The 22,431-nt window shown below is 62.4% G+C and overlaps 1 protein-coding gene across 3 annotated transcripts in view; it reads right to left on the bottom strand.

The window, feature by feature from the left end:
- Positions 1 to 22,431, bottom strand: part of SMOC2 (SPARC related modular calcium binding 2) — a 184,753-nt gene that overhangs the window by 51,548 nt on the left and 110,774 nt on the right. For all 3 annotated transcript variants that reach the window (XR_010750017.1, XM_066372872.1, XM_066372873.1), the window contains exons 8-9: positions 12,398 to 12,584; positions 5,193 to 5,275 (exon numbers count right to left, since the gene is read on the bottom strand). Coding sequence is in view for 2 of the 3 variants with exons in the window: in XM_066372872.1 (XP_066228969.1) it covers positions 5,193 to 5,275; positions 12,398 to 12,584 (270 nt within the window). In the remaining variant the exon portion in view is untranslated. The remainder of the gene's footprint in view (positions 1 to 5,192; positions 5,276 to 12,397; positions 12,585 to 22,431) is intronic.

Here is a 22,431-nt window from a genome sequence, read left to right as displayed (position 1 = left end):
CACGCATCGCCACCATCGCGTGGGCCTCGTGCTGCGACACAGACCCCACGAGCCCAGGGGGCGAGGAGAAGGCCCCGCTGTGGACACACCGGCTCAGAGGACCCCGCCCTCCCTCCCTCCCCTGCGCACGTCTGCGCGGAGTGCCTGTGACACCACTTGGCCGCGTCGCACCGTACGAATCACCTGTGAGGAGCACACGGGGCCCTGTCAGGCGAGATCAGACTAACGCGAGAGTTGGCGAGGGGGAGGGGAGACAGCAGGCTGACTCGGGGTAACTGCGCCCGAGGACGAGAACCAGCCAGACGTTCCGTTAGGCGGGGGCACAGTGCCTTCCTTTGAGATTTCACCACGCCAGGTGTCGCCGTCTCCCAAGATGACCGGACCGTCCGATGAGAAGACTCACAGGACGAAAGAGTCTCGGGAGCCGAATGACGACCTGGTTCTCAGTCGTGGCCCATCGGGCCGGACCTTGGTCCCCCCTCCACGTGGCCAAGATGAAGTCATCATTTCTGCTCCGTGGGTGTGAGCTGGAGAGTCTGCCCCCCGCCCCAAATAGGGTGTCCACAAATATCTGCGATCAGCAAACCCCCTAGAGAGGGGACTGTGTGTCAGAGCCAGTTTGACATGAAAATTGGAGGACCCTCATGGGCTGAAATTGAGAAAAGCCACTTAAAAAGAAAGCTGTAGCTTTTCAGATTAAAACGCATTAGCCTCTGTATGACTGGAAGTCCCTGCCCACCCAGCTCGCCGCTGCGTTCTCCTGGAAACAGCCTCCTCTGCACCAAGGGCAGCCTCTGTCCTGCAGTTATTTTAAGACCTGCTTGTTTTTCCCTAATAAGGATAATTATCTCCAAAAACCCGAAATGATTAAGTGGTCATGAACAGACACTCCCAACACCCGCAAGGGCGGGACCAGCTGCCCCTCCCGGAGACGCCGTGTGCGGCCACTCGGGTTTGTGTCTGAGAAGCGGGGGGCGGGGCGGGCCGTGCGTCTCTGTCGTGACAGCCTGACCGTCCGTCTGTCCGTCCTCCTCCGGGAGAGCAGAGCGGAGCGGTTTCCACGCTGGGACCTGGACCTCTCCTCAGCGCTTTCCCTGAGCCGCGCGGAGACCCCGCACTCAGACGTCTCTCTCTGGAGGGCGGGTCTGGAGCCCAGAGACACCGGCGACGGGGTGACTCCCTGCTCCTCCGTGTCGACGAGCAGCTGCTCCCACAGCACAAGCCGCCACCGCAGACGCCGTCAGGAACCTGTGTGTGGGCTTCAGCGTCCTGGGTTCTGCCGTCCAAAGAGCTCCCTGCTCAGCGCTCCCCACACGAGGACACGGAGGGGCTGACTCCCGCCGTGACTTCTCCAGTGATGGCAAATCGCAACAGGACAGGAATAACTTACAGCCGTGCGCAGGTGCAGGAGCCCCCTGCCGCTCGGTTAGAAACAATGTGGTTTTACAAGACTGCGCTACATAAAAATAAAGATTAAAAAAAAAAATCAAGACTCCTGGACCCTCAAGGACAAAGCACAAATCGCAGATGTTTCTGTGACGTAAGACCAGCAAGCGTTCACTGACGGCTCTCTGTGCAGAACACGTGCTAATCCACTACTTCCTGTGGAGAGAACGTCTGTCCACCCCTGCGGAAGCCGACTGCAAGGCAGGAGAGCCCAGGCGATGGAGGCAGAGACGTCCTCTGGTGGAGGACAGCAGTGGGCACGGCTTCCGCTGTGACCGAGCTCCTCCCACAGGGGACGCACCGCGTCCCCGTCCACAAGGGTGCTTAGCCGGGAGCCTGCAGCTTCAGGCTGTCCCCCACCCGGGTGTGTCCGCCTCCCACCAGCATGCTGACTGTGGGCAAAGAGAAAAACAGTGTGACGACACTGTCACCGTGTCACCGAGACTCCGCCTCCACAGGAAGACACCACCCACTGGAGCTGGGGGAGGTCTGGACGGGGACAAGGCGCCCTGGGACGCGCAGGGCTGGTGGGGGCGGGCGAGCGGGCATGCTGGCTGCCCCCGGCCGTGCCCCCAGCCCTGGTCCTGCAAGGGGTCCTTCCGTTCCAGCCGTTCCAATGCCCTTGCTGGACACGTGCGGGTGGAGGACCGTGACCCGTCCTGGGGCTGCTCCGTCCTCCCCGCCCTTGTTTAGAAGCAGAGAGACACCCTCACACGTCAGACCCCAAACCCTCCTTATTGCTCACAGCACCAATGACGCGAGAACACAGCGCGTCCCCAAGCGGGACTTTGCGCAGACTGAACCCAGAGCAGCGTGTGCGCACTGAGGACGCCACAGACGGAGTGTGTGTCCCCGAGGCTCTGGAGGAGCCTGCGCAGTGCTGAGAAATCCGAGGGAGCAGAGGGTCAGGAGGGAGCACACCGCTCCCTGTGCCTCCGAGGTCCCCGTGGGACGGCCCAGTCCCGTCTGCCCACCCTCAACTCCCGGGCGGCCGGAGCTGCTCGCGCCCGTCTTTCCGGTCGGTCAGTCCCTGTCCTCACGTCACGTGGCTGCCTCTAGTCTCACACCCCGGGAAGGCGGGGGTTTGGGGCGGGCTTACACGCTCCAGGGCCCGTTCTGGTGTATGGCACACGCGTGGGCTTTCTGAAGGAACGGCCATAAGACAGCCTTTCGTGAGGGTGTTTTCAGTAGCTACACGTGTCGACGCACCTGTCCGCTTCCACACAGAGCTTTGTGACTGACCGCGCCTGGTGCAAAGACCGCACTCGGGTTCTACGGACCCTTAGCTTCTGCCGCTTGGACACCTGAGCCAGTTCAAAAGGAATGCAGGGAAACATCTGAATTCCTGCTTCCTCGTAGCTCTGGACACCGAGGTCTGGACACCGAGGTGTGGACACTGAGGTGTGGACGCCGAGGTGTGGACACTGAGGTGTGGACACTGAGGTGTGGACACTGAGGTGTGGACGCTGAGGTCTGGACGCTGAGGTGTGGACACTGAGGTGTGGACGCCGAGGTGTGGACACTGAGGTGTGGACACTGAGGTCCGGACGCCGAGGTGTGGACACTGAGGTGTGGACACCGAGGTCTGGACGCTGAGGTGTGGACACTGAGGTCTGGACACTGAGGTGTGGACACTGAGGTGTGGACACCGAGGTGTGGACACTGAGGTCTGGACACTGAGGTGTGGTCTGGACACTGAGGTCTGGACACTGAGGTCTGGACACTGAGGTGTGGACACTGAGGTCTGGACGCCGAGGTGTGGACACTGAGGTGTGGACACCGAGGTCTGGACACTGAGGTCTGGACACTGAGGTGTGGACGCCGAGGTGTGGACACCGAGGTGTGGACACCGAGGTGTGGACACCGAGGTCTGGACACTGAGGTGTGGACACTGAGGTGTGGACACCGAGGTGTGGACACTGAGGTGTGGACACTGAGGTCTGGACACTGAGATGTGGACACTGAGGTGTGGACACTGAGGTGTGGACACTGAGGTGTGGACACTGAGGTCTGGACACTGAGGTGTGGACACTGAGGTGTGGACACTGAGGTGTGGACACTGAGGTCTGGACACTGAGGTGTGGACACCGAGGTGTGGACGCTGAGGTGTGGACACCGAGGTGTGGACGCTGAGGTGTGGACACCGAGGTCTGGACACTGAGGTGTGGACACTGAGGTGTGGACACTGAGGTCTGGACACTGAGGTGTGGACACTGAGGTGTGGACACTGAGGTGTGGACACCGAGGTGTGGACACTGAGGTCTGGACACTGAGATGTGGACACTGAGGTGTGGACACTGAGGTCTGGACACTGAGGTGTGGACACTGAGGTCTGGACACTGAGGTGTGGACACCGAGGTGTGGACGCTGAGGTGTGGACACCGAGGTGTGGACGCTGAGGTGTGGACACCGAGGTCTGGACACTGAGGTGTGGACACTGAGGTGTGGACACCGAGGTGTGGACACTGAGATGTGGACGCTGAGGTCTGGACACTGAGGTGTGGACACTGAGGTGTGGACGCCGAGGTGTGGACACTGAGGTGTGGACGCCGAGGTGTGGACACTGAGGTGTGGACACTGAGGTGTGGACACTGAGGTGTGGACGCTGAGGTGTGGACACTGAGGTGTGGACACTGAGGTCTGGACGCCGAGGTGTGGACACTGAGGTGTGGACACTGAGGTCTGGTGTGGACACTGAGGTGTGGACACTGAGGTCCGGACGCCGAGGTGTGGACACTGAGGTGTGGACACTGAGGTCTGGACACTGAGGTGTGGACACTGAGGTGTGGTCTGGACACTGAGGTCTGGACACTGAGGTCTGGACACTGAGGTCTGGACACTGAGGTGTGGTCTGGACACTGAGGTCTGGACACTGAGGTCTGGACACTGAGGTGTGGACACTGAGGTCTGGACACTGAGGTCTGGACACTGAGGTGTGGACACTGAGGTGTGGACACTGAGGTCTGGACACTGAGGTGTGGACACTGAGGTGTGGACACTGAGGTGTGGACACCGAGGTCTGGACACCGAGGTGTGGACACTGAGGTCTGGACACTGAGGTGTGGACACTGAGGTCTGGACACCGAGGTCTGGACACTGAGGTCTGGACACCGAGGTGTGGACGCCGAGGTCTGGACACTGAGGTGTGGACGCTGAGGTGTGGACGCCGAGGTGTGGACGCTGAGGTGTGGACGCCGAGGTGTGGACGCTGAGGTGTGGACGCTGAGGTGTGGACACCGAGGTGTGGACACCGAGGTCTGGACACTGAGATGTGGACACTGAGGTGTGGACACTGAGGTCTGGACACTGAGGTGTGGACACCGAGGTGTGGACACCGAGGTGTGGACACTGAGGTCTGGACACTGAGATGTGGACACTGAGGTGTGGACACTGAGGTCTGGACGCCGAGATGTGGCACATCCCAGGTTCGAGGACACCGCTCCCTTCTCTGACATGTCGGGTCACAGGCGTGCGGCTCCCCCTGCTGCGCCTCCAGCACTGAGCCCAGAGCTCGGCCCCCACCCCCACTGCCCCCAAGCGGCCTTCGCTGGTGACAGCTCTGAGGACAGGACGCGGCCCCGGCCACCGGGCACACCCCCACCCCCACTGCCCCCAAGCGGCCTTCGCTGGTGACAGCTCTGAGGACAGGACACGGCCCGGCCACCGGGCCCAGCAGCAGGCGGTCTCCCCCCCCCCCGACAGGAAGCTCTGTGTGGCCGCTCCTCTGACAGCCTGGTCCCACTCACCCTGGAGCTGCCGGCCCCGGTACAGGTCCCGCGCTCGGGCCGGGTGTGCCCTGGCCGCGTGGTCACACTTGGGCTGTTCGTACCTGCAAGGAGGGGAAGGGAAGAGAGGTCAGCGGGGTCACGGCTTTGAAAGGGTGCTTTCTGCCACGTCTCGCATGGTCACGAGGCAGGACCCTGCTGTGGCCCGGGCATGTGCTACGGCACCCAGTTCTCCCGTGACAGCAGTGGCATCTCTGTGCCAACGGACCCGAGCGAGCTTCCCAGTCCAGGAAGCACCTCTCTGCCTCCGGCTCTCTCGACCGCCAGCCTCCCTTGGTGACAGGGACAGGATGTGCTGGGGCCGCGGAGAGCAAGGGGTCAGGGTCGGGTGGGGACTGTGGCCGCCCAGAGCACCGGTGAGGGCGGAGAGGGTGACCCCTCGGCCGGTCCTCCCAGGAGGGGATGCAGAGTCTCAGACAGAACCTCCGAATTCTAGACGGCTGTGTTACTCTGACTATAGCCCAGGGGGCTACAAGTTTGTCTCGGTGTTAAAAGCAGAAAGAGAATGCTCCTTCCTGGCCCCGCGTGAGTGGACAGAGAGCTACGGGAAGTCCTGGTGAACCGTCCGGACATCGACGCAGACTGGTGGCCGCTGGGCGTGGGCAGGCACTCGGGGACTCTGGAATCGATAGGGACCAGGGTCCTTGACCTGCGGGGTCAGCTCCAGGCCCAGGTGAACCCCTAAACCTGCCTCTCAGAGCACTTGGGGGGTCAGGGAGGTCAGGGAGACCCCGAAATGCCAATGGGTAGCGGGAGCCGGTTGGGAGGGGCAGGTGGACGTGGCCAAAGCCCCGCTGGCTCTCGGATGAGGACGGTGCTCCCTGCCCCCCACCGGCCCCACTTGTCACCCCCTCCCCTTATTTAAGGGGAACACGGGGTGGCGTGTACTTCTCGGGGTCATTTCAGAATCCGTCCCACATGCTTGCTTCCCACGCAGAGAATGAAAGAGAACATCATCTCTCTCTGGAAGGTACTTCCTTGGTGTCCTTCCCTTGGAGCCCAGAGAGCAGGCGCGGGCTGGCAGGGGGGGTCCAGCCGGGGAGACCGCCAGGCAGCCAGGAGCCACCCTGTCCCCACACTTGACCTGCCTGTTTGATGCCAGAGGACGTAGCAGCTCACTCACGGCTGTGCCCGCGGGGAGATGGGGCCCAGCCAGGGCACCTCCTCTCCCACCCGGGCCTGCGACGGGGAGACGGCACCCACAACGTCACCGAGAAGCTCTGTACAAGAAGCCGGGGTGCTTGTAGCCTGGGGGTTGCTGAGCCCCCTTTTCTGTCCGCATGCTAAGTCTGGGGGACCCGGCACACTCCCACAGCGGAGGAGTCACTTCTGGCTGCAGGCGCTGCCCAGGGGCTCGAATGGGCTGGAACTCATGACACCTTTGCGGCCAGCAGCCCAGGAAATGTGAGCTGTGAAAACAGGCGGACAAGCCAGCTGCTGACCGCTGAGGCAGACCCGGTGCTGCAGCGCCCGCGGGAGCCAGCGTGCCCACCCTTCTCCAGGGCCGGCTGCTGACCGCTGAGGCAGACCCGGTGCTGCAGCGCCCGCGGGAGCCAGCGTGCCCACCGTTCTCCAGGGGCCGGCTGCTGACCGCTGAGGCAGACCTGGTGCTGCAGCGCCCGCGGGAGCCAGCGTGCCCACCCTTCTCCAGGGCCGGCTGCTGACCGCTGAGGCAGACCTGGTGCTGCAGCGCCCGCGGGAGCCAGCGTGCCCACTGTTCCCCAGGGGCCGGCTCCTGGGAGCATCAGAGAGCTGGCCTCGGGGACAGCCACGGTGCCCGTCGTGTCAGCCCTGCACGGGGCCTCCGGACGCCCCACAGTCCATGCCCACGCCCATGCCCTCCACAGGGGTGATGGTGAGCAGCCACCCCGTCCGCCACCCCCAATTCTGAACCTTGCACCTCGAAGCCTCCTGGGAGCGAGTCACACGGGACGGCCATCCGGTTTCGTCCCACGTTTGGGCTGGAATCCCAGCACGGATGCCGCTATGAAATGTATGTTTGAGTGGTCGCTGCTTTGGAAGAATCTGTGGACACCCCCGCACCCCGCAGACACAGACGCCTCGGGAAATGGGTCAAACGAAAGTTCAGGGTCCGTGTTGACATCCATCGCCAGTCTCTCCAGAAATAAAGAATGAGCCTCTGACTGTCCACCTGCCGACCAGCTCACAGGCTCTGCACCAGGAGAAAGGCCGTCCACAGCCCCCCGGCCACGGGCACCTGCCAGGGGTGTGGACAGAGCACCGTGGTCGGGGCGCAGGCGGCCGATGTGGGTAGGAACGGCTTGTGTCCGATGGCAGGTGGACAGGCCCCTCCCCAGCCACCAGGAGAGTGAAGGGGACGCCTCCCCACTCCGGGCGAACACAGGCCCTGCAGCCAGCCTGGACCACGCTTCACCCGACAGCTGGTCCCAGCACGGCCACCGTGACCGCGGCCGGCCTGAAGCCGCCCTGTCCTGCAGCCCCCTCCCTGCCACGCACGGCGTGGACACCCACTGGCCATCTGCAGACACGGCCCGGACAGAGAGAGGCCGGGGACCCAGGAGGTGCTTCGGGCCGCTCCTCCCATGTTTCCACCCGAACGATGACCCTGCAAGGGGCTCAGCACTGGGGGGGGCTCTCCGCCTCGCTCGGGACGCAGGACACTGGCTTCTGTCCTTGGCACGGGGGGAGGGGGGCTCGGGTGCAGGACACTGGCTCTGTCCTTGGCACGGGGGAGGGGGGCTCGGGACACAGGACACTGGCTCTGTCCTTGGCACGGGGGGAGGGGGGCTTGGGTGCAGGACACTGGCTTCTGTCCTTGGCACGGGGGAGGGGGGCTCGGGACACAGGACACTGGCTTCTGTCCTTGGCACGGGGGGAGGGGGGCTTGGGTGCAGGACACTGGCTTCTGTCCTTGGCACGGGGGGAGGGGGGCTCGGGACGCAGGACACTGGCTTCTGTCCTTGGCACAGGGGGAGGGGGGCTCGGGTGCAGGACACTGGCTTCTGTCCTTGGCACGGGGGGAGGGGGGCTCGGGACGCAGGACACTGGCTCTGTCCTTGGCACAGGGGGAGGGGGGCTTGGGTGCAGGACACTGGCTTCTGTCCTTGGCACGGGGGGAGGGGGGCTCGGGTGCAGGACACTGGCTTCTGTCCTTGGCACGGGGGGAGGGGGGCTTGGGTGCAGGACACTGGCTTCTGTCCTTGGCACGGGGGGGGCTCTCCGCCTCACTTGGACGCAGGACACTGGCTTCTGTCCTTGGCATGCGTCCACAACAAGACGTGAGCTCTGGTCATTATCTCGCTTGGAGATACGAGGAGAAAGAGCTAGCTCACGGTAATGGTGAATTTTATGTCTGTGGTTTCTCACTGGTGTTGGGTTTTTTAAAGTATTTTTCCCCGTCAGAAAATGTAAACAAAAGACAACCAATGACTGTAACACCTCGAACTACTCAAATATAAATCAAAACTACACATTCTCCCCGGAAACTGCTTGTCTGAGAAACTCGTAAGAGCAGTGTTGGACAGCAGCTGTTAAGCAGTGGCAGTCACTGGGTCTGGGCCGTCCCCACGGACCTCGTGTGTGTGAGGCTGGTGGCTGGCCGGCTGACCCAACGGCCCTGATGCTGACGACTCCGACTCAGTTCTCCACAGCCTTGCCTCCCTAGCCGTCAATTTAAACCAACTCCATGTTTCTTCCCAGTGACGGACGCAGCCATGTTCAGGCGATCCAATTCTAGCCCACATCCCATCAGTTAAATCTGCCAACGGGACACTGAGGAAACTTTTTTGGCTCCTAAGAAAGAGAGAGATGGGCCGTGTGTCCCCTGAGCACTGTGGTGTCGGGATGTGATGCTTGGATCTCTGCAGCCGTCTTGTGACCACGAGGGGAGTGTGTCCGTGGACAGCACCAGCACAGCAAGCGTCAGAGTGAAAGTGTGGGAGACTGTCTGCAGAGACACCACCAAACCACAGTCTCAGCTGAAAGGGAGCTTCCTCCACCCCCGTCCCTCTGATGCGAGGTCCTCCCCTCCCTCATTACTGATGTCACTGCTGGAGACCGAGGGCCTCCCAGTCTCCATCACACACCTCCGCACCTTCACTCCTCCCTCTGAGCTGCCCCTCCTGCTCCCGGTCAGGGGGGGACATTCTGGCCGAGAGGGAGGGAGTCCGCTGAGAGCCGAGGACCAGCGGGCAAGGCCGTCCTTGCTGTCGGGAGGGCACAACCCAGGTTGTCACGGCCGCAGTGACGCAGAGGCCACAGAGCAGAGGACACGAATGAGACAGCCCCACCCTCCTTGTCCTCTGAGCCGTGTCTGCTGGTGATATTTCGAGGCCGGTGGAGGGTGAAGACCCCGCTGCCTTGGGAAGCGGCCCCACCGCGGCCCCCGCTCACGCCGGCGTTCCCCGAGCAGACGGCCCCCAGGACGGGAGGACGCACCTGGTCGCTCAGGCTACGTCCCCGGCCCGAGTGGAGTCTGCAGGCCCTGCACTCGGTGTTGGCGAGAACCAATGAACGAATGGAGGAGAGAAATCCCAGCAGGAGCCTCAGGGCCTCCTCCTGACTCAAGGCTGTTTCTTGACACTCAGAGGAGAGGGACACACTCCGTCCTGCAGGCAAAGCGGGGCCGCGAGAGCCGGACGCAGTCCTCCTGGCGGTAGCCGGGCGGGCTGGGCAGAGTCCCGCTGGAGGGGGGAGGGCGAGCCTCCTGCCTGGCGTCTCACACGGCCGGTTCTCGGTTCTGGAGGACGAGCCTCCTGCCTGGCGTCTCACACGGCCGGTTCTCGGTTCTGGAGGACGAGCCTCCTGCCTGGCGTCTCACACGGCCGGTTCTGGGGGACGAGCCTCCTGCCTGGCGTCTCACACGGCCGGTTCCGGGGGACGAGCCTCCTGCCTGGCGTCTCACACGGCCGGTTCTGGGGGACGAGCCTCCTGCCTGGCGTCTCACACGGCCGGTTCCGGGGGACGAGCCTCCTGCCTGGCGTCTCACACGGCCGGTTCCGGGGGACGAGCCTCCTGCCTGGCGTCTCACACGGCCGGTTCTGGGGGACGAGCCTCCTGCCTGGCGTCTCACACGGCCGGTTCTGGAGGGCGAGCCTCCTGCCTGGCGTCTCACACGGCCGGTTCCGGGGGACGAGCCTCCTGCCTGGCGTCTCACACGGCCGGTTCTGGAGGGGCAGCATCACGACTGCCGAGCTCATCACTCCGGGGCCGGACAGAGCGGCTCGGTCCTGACAGCTGAGGGTGTCTGTTGGCCGGTGGCAGGAAGGCGTCTGCCAGCCCCACTCCCCGGGCAGGGTGGACGCCCCGACAGAGTCACACGGTGAGCAACCGGAGCTGTTCACTGTGCAGGGGCTGCTTCCCAGGAAGGGCGTCCCAGAGGGCGGGGCTCGCTCTGCGGTGTGCGCGGGATCCGGAGCGCCTCCTACCAGCCCCGAGAAGATGCCGCTCTGGCTCTGCCCGCAGGGCGGGCTCGTCGGCAGGGGATCCGCTGGCCAGGCCCCACGCCGGGGGGCCGCTCTGCTGGGCGCACCGTCTGAGGGTGCAGTGCAGGGGGCTCGCCGGGTGTCCCTGTGGCTGGGATGGGTGGTGCGCTGACCACCGGGGCCCAGCATGAACACGACCCTGCTACTCTGATTTCCAAAGCCCACGGAGACCGCTGTCCCAGGAACCGGAGGGCGGGCCAGGTGTGGTTGTCGCGTGTGGAGGACGCAGCTGTCCGTGGTCACCACCCTTGCAGCTGCTGGACGCTGCTTGCTATGTGTCCTCCCCTCAGTGACCAGTGGTCACACGAGCCGTTGGGGGAAGTCATTCAGGACGTGTTAAATGCTCACGCCTGGCCACCAGAGGTCCACCCAGGGGCTGACGCTGATGTTAGCTATCTCGGTATCTTTGCAAACCATTTATATACAATGTACGTCAAACCAGAGACCACTTCACGTAACAAAAAGCTGCAAAAAACACGTTAAGTCACATGAGTACCGCCTTCTGGACAAAGCCTGTGTCTGGCAGAGGACGAGAGGCGGTCGGTGCTCTGCTGAGACGCAGACTTGAGGAGGGGCCTTTGCATCCGGCCCTGCAGGGGACACCGCTGTCCCCGTCTCTTTCGAGTCGTGGCGTGGGGATGCACCGACGTTCAAACCATAGAAAGCCATCAGGGGCCACCGCTCCCCTCGGCCTGGGACGTGCTGGCTCCTTGGCCAACACTGGGGACCAAGGGGAGCTCCGGTTGACACTCAGCAGGCCGCACGCCTGTGCACACGGAGCCCGGTCGACACTCAGCAGGCCGCACGCCTGTGCACACGGAGCCCGGTTGACACTCAGCAGGGTACACGCCTGTGCACGGGAGCCCGGTCGACACTCAGCAGGCCACACGCCTGTGCACACGGAGCCCGGTCGACACTCAGCAGGCCGCACGCCTATGCTCATGGAGCCCAGTCGACACTCAGCAGGGTACACGCCTGTGCTCACGGAGCCCGGTCGACACTCAGCAGGCCACACGCCTGTGCACACGGAGCCCGGTCGACACTCAGCAGGCCACACGCCTGTGCTCACGGAGCCCGGTCGACACTCAGCAGGCCACACGCCTGTGCACACGGAGCCCGGTCGACACTCAGCAGGCCGCACGCCTGTGCACACGGAGCCCGGTTGACACTCACCAGGGTACACGCCTGTGCACGGGAGCCCGGTCGACACTCAGCAGGCCACACGCCTGTGCACACGGAGCCCGGTCGACACTCAGCAGGCCGCACGCCTGTGCTCACGGAGCCCGGTCGACACTCAGCAGGGTACACGCCTGTGCTCACGGAGCCCGGTCGACACTCAGCAGGCCACACGCCTGTGCACACGGAGCCCGGTCGACACTCAGCAGGCCACACGCCTGTGCTCACGGAGCCCGGTCGACACTCAGCAGGCCACACGCCTGTGCACACGGAACCGCTTCCCAAACGTCCGCCCCGCGGGAAGGAAACTGCGCCCACAAGTGCCGGCAGTGCCGCCTCCCGCAGTCAGTACCCGGTGGCCCTCAGTGGGCGGCCCCCTCGTTTCCCACAGACAGGCCACTGGTTTCCGTGGACACGGAGCACAGAGACGTGGGGGCAGGCCGGGGGGCGGTGTGAACTGGGGGCCCGCCCTCCTGCTTCCGCTCGCTCCCCCGGGGTCTCCCCAAGGCCCTGGGAGGGCTTTACCTGGTGGAGGTGCCCGGGATGGGGCGTCCGGTGTCCACCAGGACGCACCAGCAGTAGCCGGTGGAGGGGTGGCACTGCACCGGCTTGTAGAGCCCCCCGTGAGCGCACTCAGGGATCACCACATTGTCGTTCTTGGGCTGCCTGGCTTCCTCCAGGGCCGACTGCTGCTCCTGGTCGCACGAGGACACTAGAGGGAGGAAGGGACAGGTGTGAGCACGTGGCCTGGAACCAGTCGCACAGAGCCTGAGGTCGGCTGCCCCGGGAGTCCCGGGAGAGAGGGACAGAACGGGACAGAACAGGACAGAACGGGCGGGGCTGGCCGACGGGGTGGAGGGGGCAGCGAGGGGGGTCAGCAGCGCCCGGCCCCCAGGAGCCACCAGGGGCCTGTGACTCCGGCTGACCTGATGCTCCCTGCACTCCTGCAGCCCCAGGGGTCAGGCCCAGGCGTGGCCACAGCCTCTCCGCTCCGGGGTCCGAGTCAGGCACACGCCTGACGCCTGAGCCCCCCATTCACACACCAGGACACTGGGGACGCCCGCTGCCCAGGGCCCACTCCCGGGCTCTGACTGAGGCTCTCTGTGTCTGAGATGCCCCGATGGGGGCCTCCCAGCAGCTGCCTCTGAAACGGCCTGTGGTCCCGGGAGTCGGGGAAGAAGAGGCATCGCCCTCCAGCCCTGAGCACCCACGCTGTGCTGCTCTGTGCGCCCACGCTGTGCTGCACTGTTCTGAAACCGTCCGTGTCAGGACAAGGTCGTTACTCACAAACCCCAGCACCACGCACCCTCATGTATGAAGGTCGATGCTGCTCATGCCCATGGTCTCCGTGTCTGTGTCTGGACGGGGTCTAAACCTCCACCCCAGAGCTCCCTCCACGCTGCCTTCGGGGGGGTGCATGTTCAGACACGCTCCCTCTGGACTGGGCCCCCGGACGGGGCAGCGGCCCCTGCGTGTCCCCGGCAGCTGTGGGGAAGCTCCAGCCGGTCCATGGAGACGACCTCTCTGCTCCAGCCGACAGAGGTGTGCTGTCCGTGTGACACACAGCAGAAATCAGGGTCCCCGGACCCCCAGGGAGGAACCGAGCGAGGGCATGTGCCCCCCACACAGCCCAGGACCTTTGGGCAGAGTGTCACTGACCGGATTCGTCACAATGCAGGAGAGACCCATGGTCTGTGATGGGCGACGTAAGGTAGACAGCTGAGCTCCCACGTCCCTCACTGACCGTCCACTAAGAAGTCTCACCAACACCTCGTCACACCCACTCATCCCCGTGCACAGACAGCAGGCACCTAGGGGCACTTGTACAAATTCCCGAGTCAGAAAACACATTCCCAGGAAGCAGCTGTTCACCCCGGACTCCCTCCCTCTGCACGCAGCACACAACACAGGCTTAGCACAGTGTCATCTGGCGGTGAACACGGCTTCTTGTATAAAAGGTCTGCACTATGCACACGTGCACGACTTCCGTGGAAGAACACGGAATCCACGTGACCTCTCAGGCTCTCTGACGTCCTGACTGGCCGCCCAGGCTGACCTCAGCTGCCCCGAGGGGCGGACGAGCAAGTTGAATGAAGCCGTGTCTGCCCAGGACGAGGTTTCAGAGGCTGATCACACCGCCCGTGTTGAGGGTCATTCGAGGCTCACAGGTGCTGAAACTGTTTTCAGGGACCAGCGAGGAAGGCCGGCACCGGCCTGCGTGCCGCATTCCTGCTCCGCTCAGGGAGCGTCTGGTGCCGCGACGGGGCTGCCTGGCGTCCACCCCGTCAGCCGGGGGCTGACCGCTGAGAGCGCCTGACCTTGGGGCCACGCCAGGACCCTGAGAAGCCGCTGTCTGTGAGGCCCCCATGCGTGTCCAACAAATCTTCTCCGGCTTCACTTACCCAGAACCAGAATTATTTTTTTGTCGGTAAGTTAAGGACTTTGGTTACAGAGTTCTGACTCTGAAAGAGTCCAACACGGGACCGGGCCTTCAGTTTCATCAACACCGACACCCCGCCGACGCACGCTCAGCGACTGCACAGCGTGAAGGGCCCGCGCGCCGGGCACGGGGTTCTCGTGCACACGGCCCCTCGCACAGTGCACACGGCCCCTCGCACAGTGCACACGGCCCCTCACACAGTGCACACGGCCCCTCGCACACAGACCACCAGCAGCTGTGCACACGGCCCCTCCACACAGACCACCAGCAGCTGTGCACACGGCCCCTCCACACAGACCAGCAGCAGCTGTGCACACGGCCCCTCCACACAGACCAGCAGCAGCTGTGCACACGGCCCCTCACACACAGACCACCAGCGGCCGTGCACCCCGACCACGCCCCTCCCCAGACTCTCTGAGTGCATCGTGCTTGTTCACCAGACGTCCCGGACTTCCTTGTCCGCTCGAGCCTTCGCTCAGCAGACAGACATGTCGCCAGACCCGCCCCTGCGTCCACGGTTACCCTGAAGAAGAGAGGCTTTCCCTCCACTGGGCTTTGGAAACCGGCCCAGACACTAACGACAACGATCGTGGTTCTCTCTGAGCTGCCAATAAGTGACTTCAGATCCCGCGAGGAAACCGGGGCCCTCGGGTAGAGCCAGAGGGTTCCCAGGGCAGCCACGGCGGGGACCGCGCTCGGCAGGCATGCCGGAGACCGCAGCATCGCGTCAGGCTCGCTTGGCCCACTCCCTGCAGCGCTGCTAGTGAGCAGGATTTATGGCGTGCCTGTCTGGGCTCCAACGCTCACGCTCTGTCCAAGGACACTCTGTGTCTATGGAAACCGCTCTGCAGACGTCTCGAAACGTCCCCGTGAGGACCGTGCGTCGTGGTGGAAGGCCCGGCACAAGTAAGACCAGGCTCAGGCACCGCGGCTCCAAACTCGCCGAGAGCGCGGTCAGACACCAGGGCGTTCCCGCCGCGTCGGAGAAATCCGGGTCTGTCTGTGCAGACATCCGGGCTGATGAGCTCTGGTCACCCTGGCACCTTGATCTGGAGAACCTGGCTCCATGGGGGACTCAAGCTGACTGGAGAAAGGCAGCTGTAGTTCTGTTCAGCAAGGGCCCTGGCGAACAGAGAACCTTCTGTAGACACACGGACGATGCCCCTGAGAACAGAGAGAACCTTCTGTAGACACACGGACGATGCCCCGTGGGACGGAGGCCGAGAAGCAGGACGCGGACGTCGGGAACCAGCTCCCCGGGAAGCAGCCGGCGGCTCTGCGCCAGGTCAGCCCAGGCCACGTGACACGAGCACAGGGAGGCGTCTCTGCACAGACACCCCTGCCCTGCACAGCACGGGAGCCACACACACAGAAGGGGACCAGGGGCACCGACGGTCCTGTCCCCTCACCACCCAGGAGCTGCCAGCCCTGTGACACAGCTGGACGTGACCTCAAAGCATCCCAGGGTGGCGAGTCCCCGTGACGTGGTGGACGTCACTGAGAGCTGAGGACGCAGTGGGAGAGGTTTCCCGAGGGGGAGGGGACACTAGGTGAGGCAGCGAATGGGGCAGCAGCGGACGGTGGACGTCAGAAAGCAGGGGCGGGCGGGGGACCATCACGGGCGTGACGTGGTGAGCGTGTGAGGAGCTGGGGGCCGGGGAAAAGCGCTAGGTGGACGCAGGAATGTCTGTGACTGGCCGGGTCCCTCGGGGCTGGATACAGTCGGGGTGGAAGATGTAGTCTGAACACAGTTGCATTTTTTAAAGTTAGGTTGGGGTCCATTCCGAAGGAGAGGCCGTGGGTAACGCTGCTTTTGCCACATCTTCACGGACGGGGCCCCCTCCTCACAGCTGCGTCCACGTGCTCGAACTGGGGCCAGGCCTCCTTGGTGTGCTCACCGTGTCTGTGGCTCCCGTGCGTGGTGTCCGGGCCACGCACCCCCTTCTGCGCAATGCTCAGCAGGTTATTAGTTAGCGGTCTGGAGACGGTCTGCCTATCTTTTCACTGAAATGTTAGACCAGGAACGTGGCTGCCATTCCCACTCGTTTACATCAGTCACTCAGTCCCACAAGAGGGAACAATTCAGTCTTTTTAGAAAGTCGCCCTCCATAAATATAAGAAAATGTCCATTAAAAAATACTACTTTATTTCCCAAACTAGCAGTGGTTTTCAATGACTCAAATGTCTCTGAAGTTTTCTTCCAATTCTCTGCCGCCCCCAGAGAACCGAGCACATGGCAGTCAGACATTTATGAACTTAAAGGGGACAACAACCCGCGTCAGTGGTGATCTCCTCGACACAGGCTACTTGATCTCGGCGGGAGGCTGGAGCATGTTCACAGGAAGCAATCACAAATTATATCCACTCTTGAAAAAAAGAGAAAGAAAGGGAAAAGAGGGAGGACGTCAGACCTGGCCTATCGGGGGGCCGGCTGCGCAGGCCAGGGCTCCTGGGCGGCTGCTGCTTCGCGACCTCACAGCAGCACTTAGGGTTTTCTTGTTTGCCTTTCGACGGGTGTAGGATCCTGAGAGGCCGAGAAAAATAAAAACTAAGACACTTGAAACTGTCCATCTTCCGTCTCCACGCCCGACGCCACAGACGCAGGACGCCGATGCCAGCCACACGCCGTGGGGCCCGGTCCCTCGCTGCCTCGGGAGTGCCTTGTTCCAGTGCCAGCACCTGTCCCCTTGGCGAGGACGCCGCTCCGGGGCCCACACCCACCACGCGGGGTCCCTGCTGTCCGTCCCGGCGGCTGGGGAGGGCGTCGCCTCGCGGCTGGCCGCTGGCCGGCGTGGTGGTCACCTGGCTGCTTGTTAAGGGACGCTGTGCCCCTCTGTCCACATCACAATCCGCTCTCGGCACATCCTGTGCCCCCAGAAGCACCTCGTTTTTAAAGGGGTGCCCAGAATTGCTACTGAAGGGAGGCCGATGCCCACGGCGTCTCCGGGGACCACGGCAGGGCCTGGCGCGGCCTGCACACCGCCTGCTGGGTCCTGCCGGGCCCGCTGCACGCACTGGCGCGGCCTGCACACCGCCTGCTGGGTCCTGCCGGGCCTGCTGCACGCACTGGCGCGGCCTGCACACCGCCTGCTGGGTCCTGCCGGGCCCGCTGCACGCACAGGCGGCTCACTCGCATCGACAGGGGCACCGCTACGTCCACTTCCACCCCTCACGCATTTCTCTGCTGAGTCACGAAGGAGCACTAGGCACATGCAATGTTCCAAGTCAAAGGGCACTTAATCCTCTGGCAATCCTTCCGGAAACGTGGCGTGCTGCGTGGCGTGAGGGGAAGAGGGCAGCTCAGAGGTGAAAGGACCGGCGGGCGAGGGCGGCTGGCCTGGCCAAGGCTCCGGGGAGGTCAGGTCCGCAGGGGGACCCACCACACGCTGTCATCCCAGCCTGCCGGCCTCAGAGCCCAGCCGGGAGGAACTCACGGAATAATACATGAGTAGACTTAGAAGGAGAGATAACAGGTCTTGCAAAATCAAAGGGGCTGCTTAAAATACTAGAAATCATACTCGGTAGCTGTTAAATGTTGTGATAATGTTTACCCTAAATGCAAACATTTTCAGCTGTGGCAAAACTAACAGCACTCAGGGAAAGAAAAGCTAGGTGCTCACTTTTATTAAGGTGCACGACTTCAATAACTCAACAGCAAAACTCTCAGGAAGCTGGGGCTGGAAGCCAACCTCTATCTTCTGAAGAGCTCCCTGGGTCAAAAAGCCTATCCTAACATCATATCTAATGATAAAATAGTGAGTGCTTCCACTCCAAGACTCACACCATCTCACCAATTCTGTTCCTCAGGACAGTGTAGGTCCTAGACACAACAAGGTTTAAAAAGGACATACAGATTTTTTTAAGAAAAAAAATGTAAAACTGTCTTGCATCATGCACGACAGATTGTATACGTTTTTAAAAATGGCCTGACCTGTGGTGGCGCAGTGGATAAAGCGTCAACCTGGAAACACGGAGGTTGCCGGTTCAAAACCCTGGGCTTGCCTGGTCAAGGCACATATGGGAGTTGATGCTTCCTGCTCCTCCCTCTTCTCTCCCTCTCTCTTTCTCCCTCAATATCTCTCTCTCTCTCTCTCTTTCTCTCCCCCCCACCTCTAAAATGAATAAATTAAAAAAAATTCAAAAAAATTCCAAAGCATCTACAGAGAAAGAGCTGCTAGAATTAGTCAGTGACTGTAGCAAGGTCTCAAGCCTGCAAGTCAACACGCAGAAAGCACCTGGGTCTCTGCACCCTTGTAAAAACACTGGAAGGTAAAACGTTGAAATGCGACTTGCAAAAAATACCAAAAATGTGAAATACTTAGGAATAAGTTGATTAAAAAAAAATACGTGTAAGACACTAGAAACTGAAAAACATTGCTGAGAAAAATGAAACCATCGACTAAAGAAAAAGGCACCAACAGAACGAGAGAAGGTATTTGCCAGCAATACCTCTGATGAGGGTTAAAACAGCGGAAATGTATATAAAGAACTCTCACAACTCAACAACAACAAAGTAACACAATTAAAAATGGGCAGAGCACCTGAAGAGATGCTGTTCCCAGGAAAACACACCCATGGTCAATACTCTTCAGGTCTATGAAACGATGCTCGACCCCGTCAGTGATTATGGAAGTCCAGGTCAAAACTGCCGCGAGGTGCCAGGTCACAGCTGTTAGAATAATGTCCACGTCACAGCCGTCAGAATGGCTGTCACCCACGGGACCAGGCGTACGTGTGGGAGAGGAGCCACGTCACAGCCGTCAGAATGGCTGTCACCCACGGGACCAGGCGTACGTGTGGGAGAGGAGAGGTGCCACGTCACAGCCGTCAGAATGGCTGTCACCCACGGGACCAGGCGTACGTGTGGGAGAGGAGAGGTGCCAGGTCACAGCTGTTAGAATAATGTCCACGTCACAGCCGTCAGAATGCCTGTCACCCACGGGACCAGGCGTACGTGTGGGAGAGGCACCACGTCACAGCCGTCAGAATGGCCGTCACCCACGGGACCAGGCGTACGTGTGGGAGAGGCACCACGTCACAGCCGTCAGAATGGCCGTCACCCACGGGACCAGGCGTACGTGTGGGAGAGGAGAGGTGCAACGTTACAGCCGTCAGAATGGCTGTCACCCACGGGACCAGGCGTACGTGTGGGAGAGGTGCCACGTCACAGGTCACAGCCGTCGGAATGGCCGTCACCCACGGCACCAGGCGTACGTGTGGGAGAGGTGGCAGAGAAAAGGTGCCCTCACACGCTGTTGCTGGAATGTAGCCTGGAGCCGACTCTGGGGGGGAGGCTATGGAAGTCCCTCACAAAGTTAGAGCTAGAGCGTCCACCGGACCCAGAACCCCTCTTCTGGGTATTAATTCATAAGGACATACCCACCCCTGCATTCACTGCAGCACGACTCACAGTGGCCAAGACATGAGAACAACCCAGGTGCCCTTCGACGGGTGACTAGATGAAGAAACTGAGCTAAGGGATAGAACTCAGCCGAAGGAAAAGATGAAACACTGCCATCTCCTGGGTGCTGGGGATGGCTCCTTGGCCTCTGCCTCAGGCGCTAGAGTGGCTCTGGTCGCGGCAGAGCGACGCCCCGGAGGGGCAGAGCATCGCCCCTGGTGGGCAGAGCATCACCCCTGGTGGGCGTATGCGGGAGTCTGTCTGACTGCCTCCCCATTTCCAGCTTCAGAAAAAGACAAAAAAAAAAAAAAAAAGAAACACTGCCCCCTGCGACCACCTGGATGGATCCTGAGGGTACCGTGCTAAGCAAAACAAGCCAGTGGGAATGTCAAGAACCACAGGAGCTGCCCCGCGTGTGAGAGACAGCAGACAGCAACCCAGGGACACACAGACGGGGACACCAGAAGGGTGGTTCCTGGGGGGGGGGGCATGAAGAGGTAAAAGGGACAGATGGTGATGGAAGGAGACCTGACTCTGGGTGCCGGGCACACAGTGTGTCCAGGAAACGGTGCTCACGGAGTGATTAGTCCCAGCAGGACTCAGAGCCGTCGTGTACACCTTCCTCTGAACGGTGCGTTCCTACCCTGAAACGTGGGACAGAGAGCAGGGCGCGAGCACCCACGGGCGCGTCTGACCGCACACACCAGGGAAGCTCTGTGGGTCCCCAGGTCGGCGTCACTGGAAACCGTGAACGAGATGACCAGGATGCGGGGTCAGGACTGGGGGCACGTCCGTGTCACTCACACATCTCACTCAGAAGCATGTTCAAGTGCAGTGCCGTTTGTCACGGGAAACTCCGGAGTCTGTCTGGGCTGCTCGGTGGACATCTCAGCGTCCTGCTTGAACGGCCTGTGCTGGCCGACGTCTGTTACCACTGGTCAGCGTGACCCCGGCTTCCCGCAGGCCCCGCTCTGACATGCAGGCACCAGGCCGGGGTTCTCTGATGGCCCCCTGCACACAGCCCCAGCAGGGCTGGGAGACACATCCTCCCCTGACTGAGCCCCACGGTCCCCCCACTCAGGACAATCACAGAATCACTCCCAGGAACAAACAGATGACATCGCTGGCCCCATCGCCCTCTCTCCCTGAGTCATGGGGGTGTCTGTGGCTCCCCCCACATTGGCAGGGTGTCTTCCCTGCTCTGTGATGTCCGAATCAACCATGTGACCTCTGCGGCTGCCGTGGGAACAGCCCGGTCCTCACTCACGCGAGGAGGACAGACGGACCCGACCGGCAGCCCCGGGCCCGCCAAGTCCTCCCGGCTGCCCGCGCCGCTGCCAAGAGTCCGGGCTGCTCGTTACGCAGCCGTTGCCCCCGCCCCGCTCCGTGGCCGCTGGGTGTGCGCCTCAGAAGGGCCCCGACACATACTTTGTCGCCCCTCCCCCTCCAGGATTCTCAGAACACACGCTGTCGGACACCGCCGGGCGTCTTGCTTCTGCGGGCTCCCTGTCCCAGTCAGGCGTCAGTGCCCCGCCCTGGCCTTCCACCAGCACGGGCTGAGTTCATCACGTGTTCACCAGACAGACCTGGTCGGCAGATGCCTGCCTGGGACGGGGCTCACAGGAAGGGGAGCTGCTGGGGGCGGGGGGAGACCACAGGCAGCGGGGGCCTGACCCGGAGCCCAGGGCCGGGCACAGACATTTCCACAGATGGGAAGGTGGGAGACCACATCAGGGTTTTACAAGGGCTGTGACCCCATCTGGGCCTCAGACACCCCATAGCAAGCTCTCAGACAGAGGACCATGAGGCCTTCACGATCAGAGGCTGCAGGACACAGAGAAGAATAAACACTGAGAATAGGCACAAACTCAATTAAAAGGGCATAGATAACGAGCAACAACAGCATAAACAGCTGGCCGCCACACTGCAGGCGTGCCAGTCTGTTCCCCTGGCCGCCACACTGCAGGCGTGCCCAGTCTGTGCCCGTGGCCGCCACACTGCAGGCGTGCCCAGTCTGTTCCCCTGGCCGCCACACTGCAGGCGTGCCAGTCTGTTCCCCTGGCTGCCACACTGCAGGCGTGCCCAGTCTGCTCCCCTGGCCGCCACACTGCAGGCGTGCCCAGTCTGCTCCAGTGGCCGCCACACTGCAGGCGTGCCAGTCTGCTCCCCTGGCCGCCACACTGCAGGCGTGCCAGTCTGCTCCAGTGGCCGCCACACTGCAGGCGTGCCCAGTCTGTTCCCCTGGCCGCCACACTGCAGGCGTGCCCAGTCTGTTCCCCTGGCCGCCACACTGCAGGCGTGCCCAGTCCGCTCCAGTGGCCGCCACACTGCAGGCGTGCCAGTCTGCTCCCCGGGCTGCCACACTGCAGGCGTGCCAGTCCGCTCCAGTGGCCGCCACACTGCAGGCGTGCCCAGTCTGCTCCCCTGGCCGCCACAGTGCAGGCGTGCCAGTCTGCTCCCCTGGCCGCCACACTGCAGGCGTGCCCAGTCTGCTCCCCTGGCCGCCACACTGCAGGCGTGCCAGTCTGCTCCCCTGGCCGCCACACTGCAGGCGTGCCCAGTCTGCTCCCCTGGCCGCCACACTGCAGGCGTGCCCAGTCCGCTCCAGTGGCCGCCACACTGCAGGCGTGCCCAGTCTGCTCCAGTGGCCGCCACACTACAGGCGTGCCAGTCTGCTCCCCTGGCCGCCACACTGCAGGCGTGCCAGTCTGTTCCCCT

This window comes from Saccopteryx leptura, chromosome 3, assembly GCF_036850995.1.
Source record: "Saccopteryx leptura isolate mSacLep1 chromosome 3, mSacLep1_pri_phased_curated, whole genome shotgun sequence".
NCBI lineage: Eukaryota > Metazoa > Chordata > Mammalia > Chiroptera > Emballonuridae > Saccopteryx > Saccopteryx leptura.
The sequence above is the reverse complement of the archived record's forward strand: the minus strand, read 5'-3'. Positions and strand labels throughout refer to the sequence as shown.